The sequence below is a fragment of the Podarcis raffonei genome, chromosome 13 (genome assembly GCF_027172205.1).
Source record: "Podarcis raffonei isolate rPodRaf1 chromosome 13, rPodRaf1.pri, whole genome shotgun sequence".
NCBI classification, from domain to species: Eukaryota; Metazoa; Chordata; class Lepidosauria; order Squamata; family Lacertidae; genus Podarcis; species Podarcis raffonei.
In genome coordinates this window covers 22,453,273-22,481,163 of record NC_070614.1, presented here as the reverse complement: position 1 = coordinate 22,481,163, position 27,891 = coordinate 22,453,273, and the positions used below count along the sequence as shown (strand labels likewise).

Below are 27,891 nucleotides of genomic sequence, written 5' to 3'. Positions count from 1 at the left end.
CTCCAAGTTGACTGTATATATCGGTTGCATGCAAGCTTCCTACAGCAGCAAGGACGCTTATGGATGAGTGTGCCCGTCGTAGGTTCCCTAAATAAGCAAAAGGGCATTTGGGGAAATTGGGGAGATGCCTTTGGATCATGCTGACTTACTGCTTCTTTTCCTATTTGATAAGGGTGGTGTGGTGTGGGGCAATGGGAAGGTTTGGCTAAGGCAATGCTTCAACTCAACACTCTTGGGCAGGCTGGCTGTCAGCATTCTCTCATACCGTAACCAAATTCTGTCTCAAGATAACTGCAATTCTGCAACCAGAATAAACCTAGAGCAGTGATAAGGAACCCATGGCCCTCCAGATGCTGTGAACTCCCAACTCCCATCAGCCTCGCCAGAATGGCCAGTGGGCACAGTGACGGTGGGCACTGCAGCCCATCCACAGGTTTCGTAGAGGTTTCCACATACAGTACTGTATATGTTCATTCTGAACAACTGATTCCATTTCTGCTATGCTAAGAGAGGATGGACAAGTTTTCAGGGTTATCACTGAACCCATCAGCAGGAGGAACTTGGTTTCAAAAATCAAATGTCTCAGGAAAATTAAGAGTGTATCTGATACTCAAAGGGGAGGGGGGCTGGCTCTGTAGGCAAGAATTCACCCAGCCCTCTGAGTTCCTTCTTTCCCATCAGCTGTTCAGTGGGGAGCTACACTTTCTTTACCCCTGCACAGCTGTTTTTACTCAACAGCTGACAGGTGGGCAACAGTTCAACAGGGGCAAAAGGGTGAAGGGACCAGAAAGGAGAGAGGCGGAGGAGGTAGAGCCTTCATTACCATTACAATGCAGGGGACAAATCCCTCTTTGTAGTTTGCTTTGTAAGGTGTGCAATTATAGCTCCTTCTTCTGCAAGGAGATCTGCCTTAGGAAGCAAGAAAAACTCCAGTTGCACAATGTCTCCAGTCTGCAGTTTGCAGATAGGCAAAAAATCATCCATGCATGTTGGAGATTACACACATGTAATCTTCAGGATGCAATGGCATTTTGCAGTTTGGGGCTTTGAACAGCTATAAGGCAGAGTTTGTAGTTCAGCTGTGTGTTCATGTCTGCATTCTTCTCCTTGGATTGCTGAGCTCTTTTTGCAGTCGGGAGAGATGCAGGTGTTTTTATAACACACTTTAAAATGTTTTTAAGAATGTCTATGGAGAAAACGGAGGATGAAACTTCAGTTACTAAGAATTACAGGGCCTTTTCAGCAGTGACTCCTACCCCACTTATCAAATTTGATTTCAAATCAGAGACGCCTCATTCCTCGTTAATTTCAAACAATGTCTTAGAAGCTTAATTTTTATCATGGCCTTTGAGGGCTAATTAAGATATGCAAATGAAATTTTGTCTTTTAAAGCTACCTGTGTTCTTTTCCTTTTATTGTATGGTCTGTGCATTATGGATGGAAATGATAGCCGTGTGTGTGTGTGTGAGAGAGAGAGAGAGAGAGAGAGAGAGAGAGAAGAGATTTTGTGTGTGTGCATTAAAAGTGTGTGATTGTCTGCAAGTCTGCTCCCACTCACTATTGGAATGAAGCTTTCAAGAGTTTTTCATTAGGGTGCTAATGAAAAGAAAAGGTGCCTGTCTCTGCCTAAATGCATGCATTAATAGTCTGGTAGTTTTTCAAGGAGGTTTCACCTTCCATTTCAGTGACAGGATTTCCACAGCTAAACTCTTGTGCTTTTGTGGCCCAGGAGCTTATGCCAGCCCCCTTCCCCAGTTGCTTTCTCTTGCTCAAAATTTAGGATGTACCCTGCCACCAATGGAGTCCTGGCTGTGATACAGAATAGAAGGTCCACACGAGGAGGAGGGCAGAAAAGCATTATTATGTGGATGTAATGGACATCATGATAAGAAACCCTCTAAATTAGTGTGGTCAATTTTAGGTTACCTAAATTTGTTGAAATGAGTAACGGCAGAGCAGGGAGAACACAAATCTCAGCAACAGTACATGCAAAAAAGTAGGTCTACTTCTTTTGTGTGAGATATTGAAAAGGGAACAGGGGGTAAGACACAAAACAGGGAAGAGAGTAAAGGAGATCATGTAGAAAATTAAAAAATTGCTCAGGGCTCAGAGCTTCTCATCTAAAGAGAGAAGCAAGCATGGGGCTTATCACTAGGCAACCATAGATGGGAAGATTCAATATTCAAACTAGTTTTTCTCCCTCTTGTTTTGAATTTTAATCTTTCTCCCACCCCCACCACATTTGTGTATGTCTTAGTCAGCTTCATATTATTTCAGGCTTCCCCAGGAGGCTGCCATTGATTCCTGGTTCCCACTTCCTTACATAACACAGAGCTATGTGAGCAGCCTGAATATGGAGTCTGCACATCTCTGCACCCCTAAATGCATTTAGCACTACCCCGAATCATTTGCCCTAACGTCCTCTGCAAGATGCCCTAGCATTGTCTCCAGTCTAAAGCGTCATCTTTGCCTAAATCATTCCCAAGTGTGACACATCCATGCCAACGACTGCCACACCATGAATATTCCTTAAGCCCATTAAGCAAAAGACTCCTGCAACTTTAATTAACAGCTTCCTCCTCCTTTTTAAATTGTCTTCTGTTTAGTGTGGTCATGGCATTAACAATAAATTGCCTTTTATATTAGTTCCTGTTTCCGTAAGGAGGAGGCTTTAATTACTGGTTGCAATTGCACGCACAACAGCTAGTGTGGAAGCAATATGAAAGCAAACTCCCACCATCCCTAACTATACACCATATTGACTGCGGTTGATAGTATGTGGAGTCTAACAGCATCTGGATAACCCTGCTTTAGGTAACATTCATTAGCAAGCTAGTTGAAAAGCGCCGTCCGCAGAAACTCCTTCACAAGTTAAAAAAAGAGAGCTGCTAAATAGCTAAGATCTGTATATTAAGAAAGCCATTGTTAAGGAAACATTTGGTACAAAATGAAATAAAATGATTATAATAATTTACTTATATAGTGCTCCTCCCTTCACTTAATAGTGATTTACATGAATATAATAAAGTAACAATAAAATCATATTAGTTAGAAATCATTAAAATCATTTTTAAAATGGATGTAGGGGAGTGTGTGTGTGTGTGTGTGTGTTTGTAACCAAGCATTTTTAGCTGAATTCAATAGTGCAGGTTTTTTTTAAGGAAGAGCTGAGCTCTAAGAACTGTTTTCAGTGCCAGCATTCAGCTATGAAAAATATAAAGCAATCATGCAGAGCATCCACGACTGAGCATGTGAAGAGTGAATCTGCTCTTTTACGGAGGAAACCACAGCCAATCTTCATCACACATCTCAGCTAAAGGGTCAGAATTTCTTGCTCACATGCCATAGCTTCTAATAGCTTCTGGGGGATGTGAACCCCAGTATTCCTTTGGAAATAAGTGATGCAATAGTGCTTCTTCTAAGATGCTTCTAAAATGTTGGGAGATGGGAATACCATCTTAGTGGCCTTGACAAAATACAGTTTACTAGAACACTGCTGTTTCCTGCGCTGCAGACAAAAAGACAACACCCAGAACTGCAGGAAGCTCAAAGCAGCTCTGCCTAAGTGCTTCTTTCCTGAACTGGGCCCGTACATTCCAACAGAGAGAGAAGCAAGTGGGCTGGTGGGTAGGTGGGACAGGACTGATCCAGGAAACAGGTTTTCTGCTCAGATCCTGCATGGCTTCAATTCTCAAGGAAAAAGCAAGGGTGGGAATGAAGGTGCTTGAGCCCTCTGGAAGAGCAGGCTGCCTGTGGTGGCTGGGCGTAATGATTGAGAAGGCAAACTTTCCAGTCTACAGAACTTCCCTGCTCTCTTTTCCTCTTGGCGCTGGTAACTGTGACTCTCCTTTCACCCTGCCTTTGTTTTGTTACTGGGTCTGTATCCATCTCCTCCTTCGTTTTTTCCATAAGCTTTTCCTTTTTTGCTTTCCTCACTCCTGACAATTCTCTTTCCCCTCCGCCCATCTGTTGCCTAAGTTTTACGAGCCTGGCTCCTTCTCAAAGACTTTTTGGTACCTGTTTCCTGAACAAGGAGGGGTGAGGGAAGTAGGAATATTCAAAGCATTTGCACTTGGGGGGGAAACAACAGCCAAGAACTGGATGCTAAATTAGGCAGCCTGATAGAAGTAAACATCCGTGATCTGTCAATCTTAATCCACTATAGATTTAAGGATGGAGGAGTGGTGCGCAGTATGCCTCTTTCATCTTTTGTATTTAAATTTTACACAATGAAGGGCCTATTTCCTATTTTGGGATTAAGAAATTCTACATCTGTTCAATTTGCTTAATTTGGCCTGATGGCCAGGGAAAGGTGTGTTTCCTCCTCACCACCAGGTTATCTGCTTTGCTTTGTAGGGATGGTGAAGCATAAATTTTGGACTGCTTGATGAAGATCAGCATAAAGAGTACAATTCCCACAACTGCATTCCCCTGGAAGGCGTGGAGGTGTCCCACTGGATTTGCCTTCTCTGAGATTCCTTTAGATTCTTTTCCTGCAAGGACTCCACTCCAGCAGAGCTACAAGACAGGGCTGTCAACTGATGCATGTGGTGTGACACACACATACACAATTAATGATCCAGGTTTTAATTGATTGATTGATTAAATGTCAGCATGTCTATATGTTGCCCCCAAACATAGGTGCACTTTTAAGGATGTTAGAGGAAGGATGTATACTAAGTGTATTCTAAGGATGTTAGGGGAAGAGAATTTACACTTTAACTAACAAACTTAGTTGGTCTCTAAGGTGCTACTGGACATTTTTTAATTTTTTAATTTATTTCGACTGTGTCAGACCTACACAGCTACCTACCTGAATCTAACAAAGGCTAGTAATTTTTAGAAAGAAATGGCACTCTAAATGTTTCTCTCTTTTTTTAGATTTGAGAGAAAGATACGGTGCCTAGCTGAGTAACACATTGTAGCCTCCCAAACCCTTAGAAAAGTAATAAGCTCAAAGGCTACCAGTATTGAATATGATTCATGTTTGAAAGTTGTACTGTTATCTATGGCAATTTCAGTCAAGCACTGTCAGCTTGGGTTGCCTGTGGTTCTTACTGCAAGGAAGAAAGTAAAAGAAGGTTGACTCAGGGCTGTTCTATATATAATGTGGCAGCAGACCCTGGTTTGTCATCAAGTATACAATTGACAAGGAGCTGCAACCAAATTTTGTGTGTGGACCTGTATAATACATGTGTGTCTAAACATGGTTTTCTTTGGTGTATACCTTGCAATTATAGTGGTGATGACGATGATGATGTAATGCATGCTGAATTAGGATTTGAAAGCAGTTCCAAACTGATAGTTTATCTTTACCTGTCTTCTCCATGCTTCCAGCATCTTCTCTGCCATCTGAAGTGGACAAACCAAGTTCATCATCTACAATGAGATAAGAAGTGAAGTAAATCTAGCAGTTTCTGCCAGAAAACTAATTTTGCAAAATTATACTGTAATCTGGATTTTAGAGACAAGAAAGCTTTAAAAATATCCACAAAACAAATATAAACATCTGTGACTGCCCATCACTATTTGCACGTGAAGGGGGGGATGTTTCTAAAAAAAACAATGGAACAAAGCACTTGGTAACTGACTTATGTGCTCTAGAGCACAACGGCATCCAGTTCTACAAAAAAGGGGCAAGATTAGGATAGCAAAATGCTACCAAGCACTAAAGCTTTTCCTTTTCCTTTGCTATCAGAATGTCCATCACTGCAGCATTTTTTATCCTCAAGAACTTCTTAAGTATGTTGCCATCCATTTGCAGAGAGACTCTTTCCATTTTATCAATATAAAATAAAATAAAATATTTAAAACTCTGCTGCCATAGCAGTGATGGTACAAGGCAGCAACAGAATATAGGGTTGTCCCTACCATTAAGCAGTCAGGTCACATGATGCTATGAGGCGGGCAGTGGCAGAAAAGTGTTGAAAGGCAGAATTGTGTGGGCCACATGACCTGCCCCACATCCCCTAAACTAGCCTGCTGCCCTCAGCTACAGTAGAGGGTGCTCTCCCATTGCCATTGGCAAGGGAAGATTCGATTAACACAAAGTCTGTCAGCTTCTGTACACAGAATGGGAGTGGATACAGCTCTGTTCTTTCCTCTGGGCAGCAAAATGTCTTGGGATGGGCCTGCAGGGGATATTTTATGTGGACAGCATCAGGGAACAAGAGACAACCTGATTATGGCTTTAAAGCCACATGCTCCTTTATGTGATGAGGTACAGAAATTCAGACCTAGAACCTGAAGAGACTAAGAGGATTCTGCTCAGATCATAACCAATCCCGTAAATACAACCTTAGCAAGCCTATGATGGTACACACAGAGGAGCCTAGAAACAGTTGGTAAAGTTTTCAACCATTCCCAATTCAAACAACACTTGTACAGCTACCAGATTGAATGGTTTGCCTCAGCTCCAGGCATGTGACTAAAATTATTTGCTGCTCTTTTTAGAAAGTGGTACCTGTCTCCCTCCCTCCATGCTCTACAGAGCTAACAGCAGTTTCAGCGTAAAGGAATTTGAATCAGGGAAATGGGATGGGAGGATGTGGTTAAACCAATCCTCCTGCAGCGCTACTTCCCTCAACTTCAAAGCAACAGTGTGAGGCTGCTAATTAGTATTCCCCCCCCAGTCCACCACAGACCTCCTGCATCATGTCTAGTGTAGCCCTCACACAGATGACTAGGTGACTCTCACTGCCTTCCCCACTTCTGAGAGATGTTTTATAATGCAAAATTCTTATATGGGAAGAATTCTCATGTAAGCATTACCACGCACCCTCTGTAGATGGCAACATCTAGCAAATACACATAAATGTATTTTCCAACTGAAGAGACACTGTGGTCAGCAATACTCCCCATGTTTGTTCATTATCTACAAGCAGCAATAAACCCAAGTGTGAGATCACTATACAGAATATACCAGTTGCAGGCTTGTTTTCCTGTTTTAGGAATTTTGCAACATTTGAAGTGGCCCCCAAAGTTGGCATGGGATATGCATCCTTCCTGTTTACTACCACAGCCCACTGGCTGCTTATTTATGACTAGGGCTACATGCTAAAAAGTCATCTATGATGACTTCATAGAGTTAAAGCAGGGCAATGGTTAATAGACTGACTTGTGAAAAGGATGAGTCCTTGGCTCAAATCGTTCTTCTGCTATGAGCTTAATAGAGACTATGACAGACAATACTCTCTAAGAAAGTTCACTTCTTATGGTGTGTGAACACATTTATTTTGTCCCACAGTTATCCCTGCTCAAACAGGTTATGTGTGGTTTTGAAATAACGCAAACCCCTGAAAAGCCTCTTCTGATCTCTTTTCAACTATCTCACTAAACTGTTTCTAACCTTGGCTGGCTTACAGCTATAACAGAAGTAACATCTTAGGTGTGGTGGTGGTAGTTTGAGCGTAGCTTCACTGCATTGGAAATCACAAGTATCTTCTGCCCTAAAGCAAGTTTTGGAGAAAACAGCTCTCCTACCTCTCTCCTACCAAAGCCACATATTAACATACATTATATTAATGCCAACACTATGTACAAATGTTAAGAGTGAAGTGATCCAATGGTCTAATTCAGGTGTCACTACTGCCAAAACTCACTTCTGCATACTCGAGTTCCCCATTTGACTGTGACATTGTCTGCATTTGTACTTGGCTTGGGATAGTTAAGAACCCATTTAAGTGCCATACTTCCTGATCACATGACCACCTGGCTACTTATCAGGCAGTTTGGGCAAGCCACATGGGAAGCTGATTTCAGATGTTTCCACAGCCACGTGGAACCCTGAGCATACAGAAGAAAATTTCAGTGGCAACATGTCAGTACAGCAACGTTAGAAACAGCACTCATTCCTATGCTGTTCGGGAACAACAACCTACATGCCTAAGCTTAACATATAGAACAGGAAAATGGGTTATCACCTGCTAGCAGAGGGAGGTAGTATTTTAAAATATGCCCCATAAACCTATCAATTGTTATTTAAGGCAGTAATAGCAATCACTTGTTATAGCGTCATAAATTTACATGGCACTTTATAAGCATAACACAAGCGGGAAAGCTTCCTTAGCTTTGACAAGTATCTCCGGTCTCACTAAAGAGAAGACAATGAATGAAACACACTGTCAGGAGATGATGGAGGCCATGGGAAGAGGAAAAGGGAGGAGGGCTGTATGTGTGTGGATGCGGAAGGACGGACTTAGCAGAAGGGGGGGGGATGCATTCCAGAAGGCAAGTATGGGTTAAGAGACTAACAGGAAAACAGAGGCCAAACACAGATAGTTATCATTTGCTAAGTGATAACTTAACACAGGATGAATTTAACCACTTGGTAAGCTGGTTGTCTGTATCATCCCACCAAGGACAGTAAGCAGAATTATCATACTGCCTCTTTCCTAGATTGCTGATCAAGTGCAGATGTGTGGCAAAAAAATTTCCCCATCACATGGGAAGACAAGCTGGTATTTTATCACTTAGCAAATAGACATCTGTATTCACAAGATAAAAGCTGTGTTGGCATGAAGAAATGGTTCTTCCCCAGCAGTAACTGAAGGTGTGTATGTTACTGTGCACAAACATTATTCCACTTTACTTGCGTGATGCCCAACATTAAGGTATCACTTACACGAGCCACTTAAGACCAAGAGCAGCTCCATTCAGTCCCATCAAAATGTTACCAGCCTGTGCTTGAAGTCTCAAGGCCTGGAAGCCTGCTTCTAACAATGAAAACTAAAACACTTGGGAGGCCGAATTCTGGTTCTCATTTATTTGTTTGTTTAACATAAGGAAATTTAAACCTGGAAGACAATTCTGGTTGTAGTATAAAATCCAGCGCCTCTGGGGCACAGAGCTCTAGTTTTCAGTAAACAAAACAAGATAGCTGACAGAAGGTCAGATGCAAAGCTGGTCAGACTCAGAAACAGATCTTTTGCCAATATCATAGAATTAGTGCAAAGTGTGCCGGACAACCTGCCATGCTGCACTTTCTGGAAGCCAAAGCTTCTCCCCACCACCACTTTGTCTAGGGCACAGCTGTCTCTTACTCTCCATTCAAATCAATGCAAACCTGGTCAGTTCATCCCTCTGTGAATTTAGAATTGGATCTGAAGTTGGAGGGTCACAGAAACAGCTCTCCCTGCCCTGTTCCACCCCCACAGTTAGATGGGAAAGTGGCACCAAAGATCTTTTCTAAATAAATCAGGCTTGATTGTAAAACTCAGGCCAATGACGAGACACAACCTCATTAGCATTGATTTTAAAATAAATTATTGAGAGTGCCTTTCCCACCCACCCCACCCCCACCCCTTGCCTGCTCTGTGGATCTGTGAAGGAGAACCGTAAATGTTAACTTATTACAATGACTTTTAAAAAATGCACACAGAAAAGTAGAGGAAAAAATCCTAACAATGATTGAACAATCAAAGCTTGATTAATATCTCTAATGGGAATTGGGGGTTGCTCGTGCGTAAGTTGCCGCCACTCTCGGCGAGGTTGCCTGGATAAACCTTTCCCTGGCTGAACAGTCCTGATTCCGCGTCTGTCTCAGTCACTGGCAGAATCAGTCAGTGGGCGTTTCCTGAACTTCTTCCAACATAAAAGTTCCTTGACGGATAGTCTCCGCCTAGCCTCCCTGCGCGGAAGTCTTCTGCGCAGGGTGGGTGTGGGCAGTGGAGGACCCGTGCTCTCCCCGCTGGTCTCTGGCGAAGAGTCCTGGAGCCATCTCTCCGAAGCCCGCCTCTGCCCGCCTTTCTCCCTGGTGTAACGCTGATTTCCTTCCCCGGTCGCTGAGTCCCCTCTTTTCCTGCTGGGACCTTCTCCGGCATCACTTGGGAGCCCTTCCTCCACTCCTGGCTGCGATGGCAGTTCCCTGACAATATCCTTCCAGGCAATGCTATGATGTGATAAAGAGAGTAAATGGAAAATACAGGGTTGCTCATCCTTCGCTGAACAGTGGAAGGGTTAGGCCAGTTTTTTCAGGCTTCGTACTGACCAAACTAAAAGAGTGCTGCTGCCAGCCCTCAACCATCTCTTGAACCTGGCAGACCTTTTCCTACTTGTGGCAGAGGCAGCAGGAATCACCTCTAAAATGGCACAGGCCACGCAAATTACATTCAAGCTTGCTCTGGGAGATCTAAGCCAAGGGACACCATTTAGAGAATGTTTCGGACCTCACATGATTGTTCTTCAGGAGCACCCGCATCTACAATCAGCACACTGAGCGACTACAATACAAAAAATACAGTGGTACCTCTGGATGCGAACGGGATCTGTTCTGGAGCCCCGTTCGCATCCAGAAGCGAACGCAACCCGTGTCTGCACCTGTTGCAATTTGCCGCTTCTGCACATGCGCGTGATGTCATTTTTGAAACACTCCGTTACTTCCGGGTCGCCGCAGTGCGCAACCCGAAAATACTTATCCCAAAGCTACTTCAACCCGAGGTATGACAGTAGTTTGTTTTAAAAACAATACCACCAAACACCAACTGCTTCTCTGCAGTTTCTAAATACAGTGGTCCCTCGGGTTAAGTACTTAATTCGTTCCGGAAGTCCGTACTTAACCTGAAACTGTTCTTAACCCGAAGCACCATTTTAGCTAATGGAGCCTCCTGCTGCTGCCGCGCCGCAGGAACACAATTTCTGTTCTCATCCTGAAGCAGAGTTCTTAACCTGAAGCAATATTTCTGGGTTAGCGGAGTCTGTAACCTGAAGCGTATGTAACCCGAGGTACCACTGTAAATCAAGAACTCCTTCCTCCAGCTTTGAACTGTGTGCTATGGGCAGGCCACAGTACCACCTTGCAGCCATGAGGACACTATTTAGAGCATAGCAGGTCTCTAGAAATACCACATGTATTTAGGGTGAAACCTGAAGGATAATATGTACAGTAAGTACACTTTCAATGTGAGGGAGACCAGAAAGGGGCTACAATTTGGCAGAAAATTCAGCAAATCTCACACACATTTCAATGGAGCTTACGCAAGAGAACTTCCCATTACATTCTTATTTTGAGTTTCTCAATATTGTTCATTTATTTGCTAGGTCTGCATCATGATCATCCTCTAAGGAGCCCTTGGCAGTACATAGAGGGGTTTCTGGGAGGCCTCCCATCTAGGCAACTGACCAAGTATAGATGAGAACTTCATCAGAACTATTAAGCAATTCTTTTAACACAGCTTTCCTCAACCTGGTGCCCTCTATATGTTTTGAACTTCAGCTCCCATCAGCCCCAGCCAGAACCATGTCAAAATGAATCCACATATGGCCAACCCTCGTGGCTTTACCATTTGATTTACAGACACTACAAAAATCCAAACGTTGGTTGTGAAAACGACCAAAGCAATAAACAGCAAAACAGGGAGGAAGAGAGCAAACAATATGTTAGATGGATTCACATGGTTGGGAATTGAGAAGCAGCCTCTAAAAGCTTCTTGTGGGCAAAAACTGGCTCTTGGTTTGAGGAGGTTCTCTGGTGCCCCCCCCCCTAATTGGTGGATCCTTTGGTTCATCCCTACCTATCTGTTTCCATGTTTATTGGCTCTTCTCAAATGTAGCCTGAAGTATGCCACTGTAATTGCCCACAATGCTCTGGAGTGATGTGGTGTCAGTTCAGAATGCTATGAGCAAATATAATGGCAGATGCAGTCTTTATTGAAAGATTGATGGGAAATGGGCCTAGGACAATGACTGCATTGGGAGTGTGCCATTAGCAGCTCCCAAAGATGCCAGCTATTGGTCTAGGCCTGGTTGTGGGAAACCTGCAGGGCTAGGTTGGGTATCAGGAGCCAGAGTCATGAGCAGGTCAGCAATAAAAAATAACAGTGTCAGCGAAGTTAACTCTTTATTCAAATAAACCAAAACAGCACATGCCTAATGATCACAGCAACTCTTCTCAGTAGGTTTTGCCCCAATGAGGCAGTTCTGAGGACTAAAGGTCCTCACCTTCCCACCGCTCTCTAAGACTCCTACCCCGGTTCCTTCTTTAGAAGCCTAAAGCTCTGCCATCTTGCCTCTCTTTGCTCTGCCCTCTTAATTTTTCTCTGTGTTCTGGGAGACCATGGTGAGAGAAGCTGGTCACAGCAGGAGGGGAAAACTCCCTGGATTCTTACACAGCCTGCCTCATCTTTGTCTCCTGGCCCCACCTTCTCTCTTGCCTCTGAGTCTGAACCACTCTCTGCCACTGCCTCTTCCTGCTCACTAAACCCTGTTGCCTCTTCAGCTTCCAACGCCTCCTCTTCCCACTCTGCTCCTACTTCTCCCTCTGACCACTCATCATTGTCCCACCACCAATCCCCTGGCTCTGAGCCTTCTTTCCTGGGGGGTTCTCCTGGGGATTTGCCAGCTGGTGCCTCTGACTACTCCTCTGCATCCAGCTAGTCAATGACTTCGGGGTCTTGAACAGCCAGACCCAAATTCAGTACTGGAATTCTCCCTTCCAGGGTCCCTGAGGACAGTTATCCAACACAGAATAACAGCAGGCATAGTGTTCTGTCAACCAAGCAAGGGCAAAAGGCTGTAGCCCTTAGGCTTAGACTAACTATCAATTGCTGAGCCCATGGTGAATATCCCTTATGTTTTCTTTGCCTGAAGAGGGTCCAAGATCTGAGCACACATAGACCTTCAAAGGTAGTGCTTACTTCATCTTTTATTTTTTACACTTTGGTCATTTTCACAAGAGAGTCTCAGGAAAAAGGCACTTTAATTTCCCATGACTGTAAAACATTATGGAAAAACTTGGCGAATCCAGAGGCTTCATACAACCAGTAGCAGGGTCCAAGTTGCACAGATAGTATCAAAGAGATCACCAGGTTACTTCAGGTTATGAGGTTCCAGGTTTAAGTTTTAGAATCCTTAACATGTTAGAAAACACTGCCCATCAAACTCCTTGTCTCCTTGAACAAGTTTAGTGAGCATTTGGCCCTCCCTTGCCAACAGCTCAAATTGCTCAGCAAAGCTGTTTAGCTGAGTGAACCCCAGACATTCCCCCAAGGAGATTCTTCTGTCTCGCCTTCTCTCTGCTTTACTGGAAACTCCACTCTTCTTTTCATCTCAGGCTGCTGTGCAAACTGCATTAGCAGAGCTTTCTTAATGGGTTCAGGGCAGTTTGCTGGGTTTAAGTCCTTGGCCCCAAACAGAGCCAAATTTCACCAGAAATGTCTCCTCAGCTGCCTCCATGTATTCTCTGCATTGTTTTGAAATCAAAGAAGGAAAAGAAAAGGAAGTGTGACACCAAAAAGAACTTGGAAAATTATCCAAGAGTTTTCTAATCCAACCTGTCTTTCCAGAAGCAGTATGCAGGACTTAATTTCAGCTGGACTTCCCCAGATCTAGCTCGAGAAACTCTTTTTAATGCAAAAGGGCTCAGCTGTTGGATGTGATGCATAGTAAGAAATGCCTAGCCTAGCACATGTACCAAGTACCTTTGCCTTAGCACTGCGAACCACCACAAATGGCCACCAAACACCTGAAGTGAGAGCTAAAATTTCTGGACTAAAGACTGCAATTTTGAGAAAAGCCAGAGGCCAAGCTCCAGGCTAAGTGTTGAAGAACCCTGATTAAAATGAGGCCTAGTAATGCATAATAGTGATATTTATGAGCAATGGGCTGGTTCACACATGAGAAGTCATCACTCAAAGACTGCAACACCGAAGCAACAGTTTGCATAGGTGAATGCACCAACAAATAATATACACTATAGCCAGAACTTCCATGTTGCCATACAGTGCTTTTCAATCATTTTTATTGCTACAATCAGCTGAAAGGCATCAAGCGATGAACAATCCAAGCCACCATGGGTGTAGTCTATGTGTGAACCATCCCTACTTAGGGTATGCATCCACCAACGTAGTCATTGTATGCTGTTCTGGGAAGAGACAATGCTCAATGGCAGGGTGCATGTTTTGCATGCAGAAGGTTCCCAGATTCAATTGCCAGGATATGTAGAAGGCAGCTGCCCACTCTGGCAGAGAACAGCCCTCCAGGAGTTAAGACAGAGATTCTTTCATCTGCTACCTGATCTTTTCTACCTGGATATGCTTTTTATGCAAAGACTTCCAGGGATTTTACCTGGAACCTTCTGCATACAAAGTATGTGTGCTAGGATCTTCCCACAATGAAGGATAAGGAGGTAAGATTCTTCTTCTTTGCTAAACTATACACTGAGCAGGTTGTCCTGTACAATGCAGGGGTGCAAGTTTTAAGTTGCCTCAGTCAGGGCTTTGGCTGCAGGCTGAAAGAGTGGAATCCAAGGCAGACAAGTTGAAGGATTGCAGTTGAAACATTAATATCATAATTAAATGCCAGGCTTTCCCAGTTGCACAGTGCCACTAAAAGCTTTTGATGGATGGACGCTTTCAGGAAAGAAGCCTTTCACGTTTTAACTCAGGAAGGTGCTGCCAGCAAACTGCTCACTGGTCTGGCTTCCACACTAAGGCTGAAAAACAGACTCAATATGCCCTCCAACCTGACTCCCTTCACTCTTGCCCACCCATAATATGTGTGTGTCTGTATCACAAAGGACTGTTCCTGTGTAAGGTACCAGAAAAAGACCAGTTTAAGACTGCAAAACAAGCATGCATTGCATTTAAATATCGTATTGGTGCTGCAATCATGCCACTTGTTTAACTTGTATTCCACGAGTTCAGCCTATTGCCCAAGCATCTGTTAAAACCATAATCTAACCCTAACCCTAACCCACCTCTACATTGTACTGGGCAACCTGCTCAGTGCATACAATTCCTCAAAGAGGAATGGAGTCCAGATATAAACCCCTATTTGCTAAAGACAGACTACAAGCAAACACCAGAAGACTATATGGCATAGAAATTTATTTAATAATAAATGTCCAAGTTCTTAAGGTCCACAGGGCTCTTTTTTGATATTTCCCTGCAACAGTCTAAACCATGGGTTGGGGATCGCTGGCCATGGAACAAATTATACTTCCCAGGTCTCCTAATTTGACATGAGATGGTATTTCCCACTGGCCACACACCCCTGTCAATCACCTGATGTGAGGATCAGGTAATCCGCAGCCACAAAGAAACAATGGGGAGCTTTCACTTGCAACTGATCCTTTCCAAATACAGCTTGCATTTGGTGCTGTTTAAATTTGGCATCAAATGTAAGCCATGCTGCTGAGGTTGGATCTACTCAGGAGCTCCCAAGAGAACCCAATGTCTACTGAAAGTAGATTGCATCTTTGCAAGTGTGCCTGTTTGCATTTGGCACTGTTTGCAGCTATAGCTGGGCCAGGGATCCCTACTGAGCATCCTGTGTTGTCAGGTGATTGAAAAGTGGGCAGCCACCAACAACATCCCTGTATATTCCGTGTACCAAAGCAGCCAATCAAGGCGCAGTGATGGCTAGAATGCCACAATGACATCACAATGACATTCAGGAATAGGGAACCTATGGATCTCCAAATCCCAAGCAGCATGGCTAATGCTCAGGGGTGATGGAAATTATAGTCCAACAGCATTTGGAGGACCATAGGTTCCCCATTCCTGAATTACCAGGTGAAGAACACCAACACAAGGTCCTGGAAATTACCACCATGCCCTTCTTGTGAATTTCCTTTGGGTAACTAAAATACCACACCATCAGGGGATAGGAAATTGTGCAGAATAAACCACTGATCTGAACCAGTGTGGCAATTGTGAAAATTCAGCAGAGGTTTTGTTTGTTTCTTTTTTTCTGTCTGTCTGTGTGAAGTATGGGCTGTTGTTGTTCTTTTTTATTATGGAAATAAAAATCTCAGTTGTGGTTGAGTGTTTCTTTCATTCTTTTTTTAAGAATGAAAGGAAGTGAGACTGGGATAGAGGAAGGAGAGAGACAGAGAGAGAGAAAGATAATTTCCTCAGCAAGTCATCGTCGCTAATGAAGTTTTACAAAAACAGATACAACCAAGGAAAAATAAAATTTCACAGGTGATAAATTTTTCCAATTTCCGAGGCAGAATTCGATAGGATTGTTAAATTAAGAGTGAAGGTGTCTGTTAGGAGGCAACGAACAATGATGGGTAATTTTATAGAGTGGAAAATTGAATCAAATTGCAACATTAAAACACAGCTCCTTGGAGGATCTGCCCCGTATGCAGGCCTGCTCCACTACATCGGTGGGAGACTTGGGGGAAGGGAAGGGAAAATGGCTTGAATGTCTAGCTGCAAGCTACACAGAGACTTGGCTTCAGAAGCTTTCAGAATCATTGAACTTGAAGATGGAGGTGGACAGGATGCTGGAGGGAAGAAACAGAGAATCTCCCTCTGCCAAGTCACTGCTCTAGCTATTGGGGGTTTTCCAGACCTAGATCTGTACCACTTCTCAAAACTATGTGAGGCAACAAGGAAGTCACTGCCTTGAGGCAGGTTCAGAGTGCCTTGTCTTCCTCTCATTTTAGAAATTATATGGTGACACTCTTTTGCTCTAATCTAACAAATGCTGAGACTGTTTGATATAGTACAGGCACACACCTTCCCCCACTTAAGCATGTTCTACTTACATACAGTTCCAGGAAATAAACAGACAGACAGAGAGACTCATACCAAAAAATGGCAGCAGAGAGCTGGAGTCCTTGTGGCTCATGGGGAGACCTTCCCTGGAGCCTGAAGAGGATGTCAGTGAGGGCAGAGGAAGCCCCATAGAGACCTGAGGGCACAGCAGGGCTTTGCTTAGGCTGCTCAGCCTCCTCACCTAACAGCTGATGTTGGAGGTAGCACAGCAGCAGCAGCCACTTTCCTGTGCTTCCTCCAGCCTCCAGCAGAGCTTCAACTCTAGTTGAAGAGAGAGTTGTGCAGAGAGAGAGCAGGAGAGCAAGGAATTATGATGTGATCTGGCCTGATCTGCATCCTCCTGGACTAATGTGTAAACCAGAACAAATTACTTTTCGCACTACTCCAAATTTTGCAGTACAAAATTCTCCAAATACACTTTCTTGCCTCAAAAACTGTGCTTAAAAACATGGATTTGGAAATAAAATAGAAATGCATATTTTGTGAAGATATTTAAATATGTATATAAATAGTTTAACGTAGAAAAAGGACATAACTGACTAAATTAACATTTTATGACGGAACACTTAAAAATGGGCATTGACTACAAGCAGACTGATCTCTCCCTCTCTAACTTCAGCACATGCCTAAGTGGACCATTTTGCATCAGTATTAGCGCAAAGCTACTAAAACACATAGGGACGTGGGTGGCGCTGTGGTCTAAACCACAGAGCCTAGGACTTGCCAATTGGAAGGTCGGCGGTTTGAATCCCCGCGACGGGGTGAGCTCCCGTTGTTTGGCCCCAGCTCCTGCCAACCTAGCAGTTCGAAAGCACGTCAAAGTGCAAGTAGATAAATAGGTACCGCTCCGGCGGGAAGGTAAACGGCGTTTCCGTGCGCTGCTCTGGTTCGCCAGAAGCGGCTTAGTCATGCTGGCCACATGACCCGTAAGCTGTACGCCGGCTCCCTCGGCCAATAAAGTGAGATGAGCGCTGCAACCCCCGAGTCGGCCACGACTGGACCTAATGGTCAGGGGTCCCTTTAACTTTACCTTTACTAAAACACATGCAGCTGCAAATAGCTCTGTATTTGGCAATCTTTCTCTACCCATACCTTATACGCTGTAATACCTTGTGTTCCTGCAAAGGTGCAACTATCACCACCTAGGGTCAGAATCAGAAAGGATAACCAGACCTCTTGCATCATGAAATCAACTCAAGAACTCCTTTGAGGAAGGCCAATCCACAGAACAAGTTGAAGACAGGGAAACATTTATGCCTACACTATTCCTTTTAGTACAGAACACCCCAAAGTCACCTCCACAACCCAAAGAATAGGGACCCCAAAGGATCCAGCTAGAAGCTGCCACCATAATGCAAAGAGCTCTCACTGCAGAACAGGGTATTATGACCCACAGACCTTGCATTACTCAATGAAGGACTCTGATGAGAATGACATTCAGACTGTGTGCTCAAGGGAGAACCATCCAAATGTAATTTGGGGCCCTCCCAGTTGGAAGACACAGCTCTGTTACCATTCTTTGACTCATGAGACCCCTGCAGTATCTCTGTCTCCTCTTTCTCACAAAAGGTAAAGACTACAAAATAAGGTGAGGGCACTTTAACCAGCTGGCCAGTCCCTCCAGCGAGGTGGAGCATTCCATACTTCGGGCCTTGTCAACCTACATAAGGTTTCAGTTGGTTCTAGCTCCCTGCACAGAAAACAATTTCTATAGGTGTCTCAGGAGGCGACTATGGCTGTGTTCACACTCCTATTTACTGTGCACTCCTTGTGTTTCCAGTGTTTGGTTTTTAATCTGTGTTCACACAACATCATCCAAAATGCATAACATAATTTTCTTTGTTCTAAGATACTACTGGTTGATATGTTGATTCTAAAACCAGCTTCAAACTGACTGAATACCTTAAGCTGTTCCTAATTTTTTTCTAGTCAAGGTATGAACACCTTTGCATAAATTAAAATATTTCTGCCCTTTTAATATTCCCTGGTGTGTACACAGCAGCAACCAGAACTGTGAAACACATCAAAAAAGCACAAGTTCAATGTTCTCTAAGGCGACAATGTGAACACAATCCATGCCAACTAGTAGGGCTCCCCCACCTGGAGCTGTTCAACATCCTGTTTTTGCCATGGACCTGATGCTGCCTGCTTATCCCATAGGCCTCATGCTCCCATGGAACTGCCTCATCCTAGTCCTGCTTCCTCATGAAGATATTTGCATGGAAGTACTTCCCACACCAACTAAGACTCCAGGAGGGTTGGGGCCACAAGGACCAGGTATATGTGCCACGGTATCAGCCACAATATTGCTGGTGTATCTATTTTATTGCCTACTCCTTTGTTCAAGCTCTAGTGATGTAGCTGATTCAGCAGTCTTGCCCATGAATCTTGTCCTCTGATAAGTCATGGCCTTGCCAGTGAACTACAGTGATGGGACTGCGTTTAGATAGGTGGGAACTAGGGCTGGGCAATATATCAATATATCGTCCAAAACTGGTTTAAAGTTCACATCGTGATAACGTTTCATAATATTTCAGCTGGCAATATATCACAAATCACAATGTGTGTAAGGGCTAAGCAATATCTGGTTTTCAACATCGCGATAAATCACCAGCTAAACACAGCAATGTTATCAGCAGCTAAACCTCACAATATCACCAGCTAAACATTGCAATCTACCACAATGTCTGAAGTAAGGCTGGACCTATACAGAGGTGAACAGGACAATGTCCTTGCAACTGCTAGGGGTGTAAAACAGATAAATGACAATATTATCAATCATCTCACACTCAGTTTCATCACAAGGGAAGCCAAAATGCATCCCAATAGGACTTTTGGTTTTGGGCTTGGCTACCAAATGGTGGTATTTAGGACAATCCAAACTACAGCAATGAGTCATAGTGAATACAAATCATCTGGGACTGCCAGACCACCAGCAGGCCTGCTAGGAGGCAGAAGCAGCAGTGGCAGAAACAGCTTGCCATAACCATGGTACATGTCAGTAATAGCGGTGACAACCTGCAAGGCCTGGCAGTGGCGGCACAATCATGGTGGCCTGCAAGTCCTTGTGAAGGCAGTGGGAGGGGACAGCAGTAGCAGCAGCAGCCTGCAAGGCCTGGCAGTGGTGGCACAAGCAGTGGCAACTTGTGAGGCCTCATGGTGGTGACGGGAGCTGGTGGCAGTAGCAGTGGCAGCCTGCAAGTAGTAGTAGCAGTTGCCAGGACATTGTCCTATTCACCTGTGTAGTTCTTTCCTTATTTCAGATTATTGTGATATATCAATATATCACAACGTTTAGCTGGTGATATATCGCGATATTGAAAACCAGTTATCGCTCAGCCCTAGTGGGAACAGGATAAAAGATCAGATGATTAAGTTGCCTTCTCATCCAATTCTCAGAGTGCAAATGCCACTATACAACCCCCACCCTTCAGAACATAATGCTTTGCTGTGCACAACTATCTTTGGGTTGGATTTGTAGCCCATTCCATCCATGTCAATGTGAAAGCTTGCCACTCATTATCAATTCTCTTGACAGGATTTCCTCTGCAATCTGGGGAGGGATCAGTTTGCATGCAGAGGAAATGCCAGGACTCAAACTTATCTGCAACTCAAGCTTTCCAACCAGAAGGTCACTGTGTATGGAGGCTGACTGTAATGACCCCAGTAGCAAGGAAAAGAGACGCTGCACCATCCAGAGACACTCTTGCCAGCAGAGAAACATTAATCTTTTTCTCCTGCATAACCTTGGGGACTTCCTCCTATTCCAGGAGTGGTCTAGAACTAGGAACAGGATGCTGGGTGGAGTTGATCCCCCCACGCCCCGCCTCAGTCTTTGTCAGGGATCTTGTTGGATGGGTTTTGCTCACACTCAGGGTCTGAGTGATCAACATATTTAAGGTCAAGAAGAAATTTCCCTTCATGTCAGGCCCTTTTGTTTTTAATTTTGGCCTCTTATTTAAGTCATTCGCAGCAGTTTGCTCTGTGGGTACCTTTCTGTAATACAGTTGTGGGCACACAAGGATTGTGCATTCTAGTGTATTTGTATAGAAAAAAATGTGGCTATTTCAACTGTTTGAACACTGTTCACTCTCTCTCTTTCGTTGTTGTTTAGTCGTGTCTGACAGAAAAACAAGGCTGCAACGGAAAAAAGCATCAAAATTTCACTCTGATCCAGCAGTCAGCTTCTGTGTGCTGTAGGAAAGTTTCAAATGTAAAGGGCTGTTGAAAATATGCAAGTTCCAATGGGATCCTGCTGTACACAAGCAATTATAGTAGATCCACTGTTCTCAGTGTCCATCTGCAGAAACTCATATGCTGATTTTGCATGAAGGTAGCAAAAGCCAGATTGGTAGAGCAGATCTGCTGCTCTGCTCTGTGTACATTACGCACAATGGAAAGGCAATGTGAAAAGCTAGGCTGTTTTCCCAGATTGGCCATCCACACCTGAACAGAAGGGTGAATGGGTATACTATTCACATCAAAATGGTGTTATGAGTTTTGCTGTCTTGATTAGCATGAATGGGCCCTATCACTATGGTTTCACCTGGCAGGCTAATGGGTAATCAGGGGCTTGACAAAAGATGGCTAATGTTTTTTAATGACCAGGGATGTTTTTGGGGAAGCCTTGGACCATCGGCTGGGTGAGGACTGCAGGGCCTGCTCCCTTCCAGGGCCTTTTCCAACTGGCCCAGGGGGCGTGGCCCAGGACCTCTCTCCCAGCTATAAAGGGACTCCTGCTGCAGTGAGGCCTCGGACCATCGGCTGTGGGGAGGACTGCAGGGCCTGCTCCCTTCCAGGGCCTTTTCCAGCTGGCCCAGGGGGCGTGGCCCAGGCCCTCTCTCCCAGCTATAAAGGGACTCCTGCTGCGGGGAAGCCTTGGACCATCGGCTGGGTGAGGACTACAGGGCCTGCTCCCTTCCAGGGCCTTTTCCAACTGGCCCAGGGGGGCCAGGCCCTTATTTGGAACAAACTTTTGGGGAAGTGTGGGAAGTGTTCTGCCATTGCTTCCCTGTTCCAGGTGGTTAATGTGCCTTAAAATGTCCTCAAGCAGTCGGTGGCACTTTAAATTTTTATTCCTTTCCCCCCCTTTTTTCCTTTGTTGGGGGTGGGTGGGATGGATAGTTGGTTGGGGATTAATTTTAGTATAATTGTTCTGTTCCTTTTTGTTTTTGTTGTTGTTTTATTGGTTCTGTATAGTTTGTGTTTTGTTTTTAAGGGGCGGAATCAGGGCTGCCTGGGAGTGGGGCCCCAGCCAATACGATGGCTGGGACAAGTTCCACAGGGGGGGAAGCACTGGGACATCCGATCTCGGTGATCATGGGCAGGAGGCGGAGTTACGCTAAAACCAGACCATGTCATTACCGAGGAGGCAGGTTTAGTCGTTGTTTGAAGACTATCCCTGCCTCCGGGTCTGGCCTTGACCAGATGGATACTGGAATCAACAGGGGAAACCCACATAACCTGAAAGTGTTGCTGTGCAATGCCAGGTCAATGATGAATAAAACCACTGCCATCCACGACTTGATTGTGGATGGAGGATTTGACCTGGCATGTGTGACAGAGACCTGGTTGGAGGAAGCAGATGGGCCTGTCCTTGCCGCTGCTTGCCCACCAGGTTTCCCTTACGCACAGCAACCCAGGTCATGTGGGCGGGGAGGGGGGGTTGCAGTGATTTTTAGGAAGTCACTAGCTTGCACCAGGCGTCCTACTGGGAAGATCCAGTTCTCTGAGTGCATGTTCTGGAAGTTGGGCAATAGGGGCAGTACAGGATTCCTTTTGGTGTACCGACCTCCCCGCTGCACCAAGGATTCCCTGTCCAAGCTGCTTCAGGTCGTGGCGGATTTTCTCCTGGAGACACCTAGTTTGGTTGTCCTAGGGGATTTTAACATCCATGCCGACATGACCTTACAAGGGGCTGCTCGGGACTTCGTGGAAAGCATGGCCTCCATGGGGCTGTCCCGGAATAAGTTTGGCCCAACTCATAGTCATGGACATGCCTTAGACCTGGTGTTCACCTCTAGTGACGTGGGTGATCTGACACTAAGTAAAAGTGAAACAAAAGAAGTGCCATGGTCAGATCACTTCCTGGTGCAACTGGACTTCTCCGCGACCCTTCCCCTCTGCAGGGAGGTGGGACCAATTCGGATGGTCCGCCCCCGCCACTTAATGGATCCAAATGGTTTCCAGAGAGTGGTAGGGGATGCTTTATCCCATGTTGATGGCCTTTCAGCTGATTCCCTGGTGGCCCGCTGGAATGCGGAGTTAACCAGGGCTATTGACTGTCTGGCTCCGAAGCGCCCTCTCCGATTGCATGGAGCCCGGACAGCCCCGTGGTTTTCTTCGGAGCTGAGGGCGATGAAACAATCGCTGAGACGGCTAGAGCGTCGGTGGCAGAAAACTCACTCCGAATCTGACCGGACACAGGTTAGAGCTCGACGTCGAGCCTACCAAGTGGCGATAGCGACGGCGAAGAAGACTTTCTTCACTGCCTCTATTGCATCTGCAGAAAATAGTAGCAGGAGACTCTTTCAGGTGGTTCGCAATTTAACAGAACCACCTTTACCACCGGGGCCTTGTAAGGACCCCAAGATCTCCTGCAACGATTTTGCAAAGTTTTTTGCAGATAAAATCACTCATATTCGGAAGGAGCTAGACACCACCATGGGAGCATAGCTGGGGCGGGAGAGTGCTAGAGCTCTGTCTGGTCAAGTTGCATGGAATCAATTTCAATCCGTTACCCCTGAGGATGTGGACAGGCTGCTTGGACGCGTGAAACCAACCACCTGTCTCCTTGATCCTTGCCCATCCTGGCTAATAAAAGCAAGCCGGGAAGGGCTGGGCGATGGGCTCTGCGGGGTGGTGAATGCTTCCCTCTGTGAGGGAACATTCCCAGATCCGCTGAAAGAGGCGGTCATTAAACCGCTTCTTAAAAAACCATCTTTAGACCTGGCCAGTATGGCCGACTATCGCCCAGTCTCAAATCTTCCATTCTTGGGCAAGGTGATTGAGCGCGTGGTTGCTGAACAACTCCAGGCACGCCTGGAGGATGCGGACCATTTGGATCCCTTCCAATCGGGATTCAGGCCTCACCATGGGACTGAAACTGCCTTGGTCGCGCTGGTTGATGATCTCCGGCGAGCTAGGGACAAAGGTGAGAGTTGTTTCCTGGTTCTGCTGGATCTCTCAGCGGCCTTTGATACAATCAACCATAACATCCTTTTGGACTGGGGCTGGGAGCTGGGGGCACTGTTATACAGTGGTTTCGCTCCTTCCTCCTGGGCCGTGTTCAGAAAGTGGTGGTGGGGGATGAGTGTTCAGACCCCTGGGCCCTCACTTGTGGGGTGCCTCAGGGTTCCGTCCTCTCCCCCATGCTTTTTAACATCTATATGAAGCCGCTGGGAGAGATCATCAGGGGGTTTGGACTGGGTGTCCATCAATATGCAGATGATACCCAGCTCTACCTCTCTTTCAAATCAGAACCAGTGAAGGCGGTGAAGGTCCTGTGTGAGTGCCTGGAGGCGGTTGGAGGATAGATGGCGGCTAATGGATTGAAGTTGAATCCTGACAAGACAGAAGTACTGTTTTTGGGGGACAGGGGGCGGGCTGGTGTGGAGGACTCCCTGGTCCTGAATGGGGTAACTGTGCCCCTGAAGGACCAGGTGCGCAGCCTGGGAGTCATTTTGGACTCACAGCTGTCCATGGAGGCGCAGGTCAATTCTGTATCCAGGGCAGCTGTCTACCAACTCCACCTGGTACGCAGGCTGAGACTCTACCTGCCCGCGGACTGTCTCGCCAGAGTGGTGCACGCTCTAGTTATCTCCCGCTTGGACTACTGCAATGCGCTCTACGTGGGGCTACCTTTGAAGGTGACTCGGAAACTACAACTAATCCAGAATGCGGCAGCTAGACTGGTGACTGGGGGCGGCTGCCGAGACCACATAACACCGGTCTTGAAAGACCTACATTGGCTCCCAGTACGTTTCCGAGCACAATTCAAAGTGCTGGTGTTGACGTTTAAAGCCCTAAACGGCCTCGGCCCAGTATACCTGAAGGAGCGTCTCCACCCCCATCATTCTGCCCGGATGCTGAGGTCCAGCGCCGAGGGCCTTCTGGCGGTTCCCTCATTGCAAGAAGCAAAGCTACAGGGAACCAGGCAGAGGGCCTTTTCGGTAGTGGCGCCCGCCCTGTGGAACGCCCTCCCATCAGATGTCAAAGCGATAAATAACTACCTGACATTCAGAAGACATCTTAAGGCAGCCCTGTTCAGGGAAGTTTTTAATCTGTGATATTTTACTGTATTTTTGGTTTCTATGGAAGCCGCCCAGAGTGGCTGGGGAAACCCAGCCAGATGGGCGGGGTACAAATAATAATATATTATTATTATTATTATTATTATTATTATTATCTTCTTAATAGCCTGGTAATCTCTCTCCCCTGCCTTTAGAATACAATGCCCACCCAGAGCTAGTAGGAGGGGTAAATAAACAATTTGTAAGGTTCCAACCTAGAGAGAAACAAAGTGCTCTCTGTTTATTATTATTATTTATTAAATTTGTATATTCCCTATACCCGCAGGTCTCTAGCTGGACTGGAATCAGCTGGGGAGTTTCAGGTGTTTAGGATGTTGCTTTGTTTGCTAATGTGATGCAGGATTAGTAGTTTTGCTGCCTTTTGTAGATGTCTAATATTTCCAATGAATCCCGCTTGTAAATAAAATAAAAGATAAGTATTGCCCTTTTTGTAATGGTATGTCCCAGATTGAACTCAAAGGGATGTTTGACATCCAAAGCTGTTTATTTTTTGAGTCCACAGGTTTTCTGTGCAAGCATAGCATTTGGTATTGTGACACAAAATTCACCATCCCATTAATCTCAGATTTCAAACAAACACAACAGTTCAATTCTACCATCCCACACTCCTGCTCTTAAATCTAATCTCCACAGCCAGGCCTCAAAAGTAACTGAATCTGCACGGTAAGGAACCTGCCTTCCCCTTATGAAATGACAAAAACAAAATGAGCAGAGTCCATGCCGGTTCTTCAACTACAGCTCTGATTCATTTCCTGCCCGCTACTTGTGTGCTGCAGATGACACAAAAGTAGGAAGGACTGCAAAAGGTAGAGAGAGCAGAACATGTATCTCAGGAAACTGTAGAGCTGAGCAGATAGAATCCAAACCAGGTACTTGTTACCATTGTGCTCATGGTGGCTGACCCTGTGGGTGGCCTGTGAGAGCAGGAGTTGCAGTTTTCACAGCACTTAGAAAAGGACTGTGTGATGAGTGCAGAACATGTGAAATTTGCAGATTTTGCTATTCTTTCTTCCCAGGTGAACTAATATTTTCTGGTTAATTGAGGCAAATTGTTGAGTTTTCTATTCTAACCAGGGATGCCAACGGTAGTGGCGGAAGGGGCTTCAGCCCCCTCAATATTTGTGAGGAGGGGGCCAAGCCCTCCCATTATTGAGGGGGCTGCCATACCCGCCATCGCCAGGCAAGCACTTGCATGCTTGGCAGGATGCGCGGAGAATGATTCACATCCCCTGCCACTGCCGGGCAAGCGCTCATGCTGGTGGAATATATCACATGATGATGGGCCCCCTCAATGTGGGGTGCAAGTTGGCACCCCTGATTCTACCTGTTCTACCTGCTTTCACTTGCAAACTAACATGGGATTTCATCTGCATAGTAATGTATTCTAGGCAGAAGTTATGTTCTAGACAAAAGAACTCTCTACAAATGGGCACTCTTGTACAGTACTCTGAAATACAAGGGCAGGGATTGTTACAGATAGCATGAGCACTATTGGGTCATCCACACTTCCCCTTGTCCTGTGTCTAGAAAGCACAGGTCCAATCCTGTTTTCTGGAAATCTGTAAGAACGGGCAATACAGGGTATGTGTATGAATCCTTCCTTCCCTAGGCCCTCAGCCCAGCTCTTTAGGCCCCTTCTCTAACCAATGCATATCAGGGGTACATGTTTTCTGGTGTTGTTCACACAACGCTGTCCTCATCCAAGTGGCAGCTGACACTCCACAGCCCCGCCCCACCCCACCCCAATTTAATTCAAACTTTTCTGATCTGTGGATAATGCAGTAAGGAAAAAAACACAACGTAAAATTGCCTGTTACCCAACTGTGAACGTACTGAAGGGCAATGTGTGGGTTGTTGCCATTGTTTTTAAAGCGTGCAATGATGATGTCCTGGGTGCCATCTATCACCCATCTATTCTTTACTTTCACTAGCCCTGGTGCTACTAAGTGGGCTGCCAATGAGGCTGTGTGTAACACATGCTTTTAAAAAAAAGCAAAACCCATTGTTTTGTGCAAGTCTGGTATATCAGAAAATTTGAGTCTATTTTTTTATTTTTATGGTTGCACGCATAGGTAAACAAATACCTGCCCATATGTCTACAATGGCCTTTAGGTTTCTGGAACTCGGGTGTGTGAGGAAGTACTAATTGGCAAGTGGTGGGGGACAACAATACATAGTGGGAATAGATCACATCAAGCACCGCCCACCACTGTGGATGGGGAACACTGAGAAAGAGTTCAACTGAAGGCGCTCATGTGCGGCCCACATACACATTAAAACTGTGGTGTACACACATCCTCAGATAGATGGACCAATGGTTTGAGTTGCCATACAAAGCAGCTTTATATGAATGAAAGCCTGCTAACCTGGAAGAACTTCATAAATGCAGTCATCGCTCTGTCCATCATCCTCATCCTTCTCCAGGTCCAAAGAGGTATCCTGATGATGTGTCACATTGGGGGAATCAAAACTGTCTATGTCATCATAGGCCTCTTCTTTGATATTGTCGTCATCGTCGTCCTCGACTTCCTCACAGGGGATAACTGAGGACTTAATATCTGGGAGAAGAAGATAAGAAGGAAAATACATGACACACAAAGGAAGAGGAAAATAAAGAAAAAAAGGGAAATGGACAGCACAATTAGATGCTGATGTTCCTTAGGGTAAACAGTATTATTTTCAGCTGGCAAGATGTGGTCTGAGCGAATGTCGATGGAGGTTTGTTAAGACTGATTATTAAATTCGTCACATGTCCTGAGTGACGGAAGAACCAACTTCTGCCCTTCATTTGAGCTAACAGGTGCCATAACAAGAATGCTCTGAATATGCCTGAGTTATCCTCTTCCATGAAGCTGTAGATCTGGACCTGGCAAGTACAGCTCTTGTCTCAGTGAAGCATGGTTTGATTGTATCCCTCCCCACCCCACAATTTCCTAGTGTCAGAAACTCAGGGAGGCTGACAAAGCATTTAAAGAGTATTGAAACAGGCAAATTTAAAAACAAAACCAGAACAAAACCCCCTGAACATTAAAGCCCCAATTTCTCCACTAGCTTAATCTGTGCCATAACAACAACCA

The 27,891-nt window shown here is 45.2% G+C and overlaps 1 protein-coding gene across 9 annotated transcripts in view; it reads right to left on the bottom strand.

The window, feature by feature from the left end:
- The window catches only part of SKAP1 (src kinase associated phosphoprotein 1), a 333,813-nt gene that overhangs the window by 72,339 nt on the left and 233,583 nt on the right, over positions 1–27,891 (bottom strand). For all 9 annotated transcript variants that reach the window (XM_053362275.1, XM_053362276.1, XM_053362277.1 and 6 more), the window contains 2 exons: positions 27,181–27,372; positions 5,317–5,379 (listed from right to left, as the gene is read on the bottom strand). In XM_053362275.1, the coding sequence (XP_053218250.1) occupies positions 5,317–5,379; positions 27,181–27,372 (255 nt within the window). The remainder of the gene's footprint in view (positions 1–5,316; positions 5,380–27,180; positions 27,373–27,891) is intronic.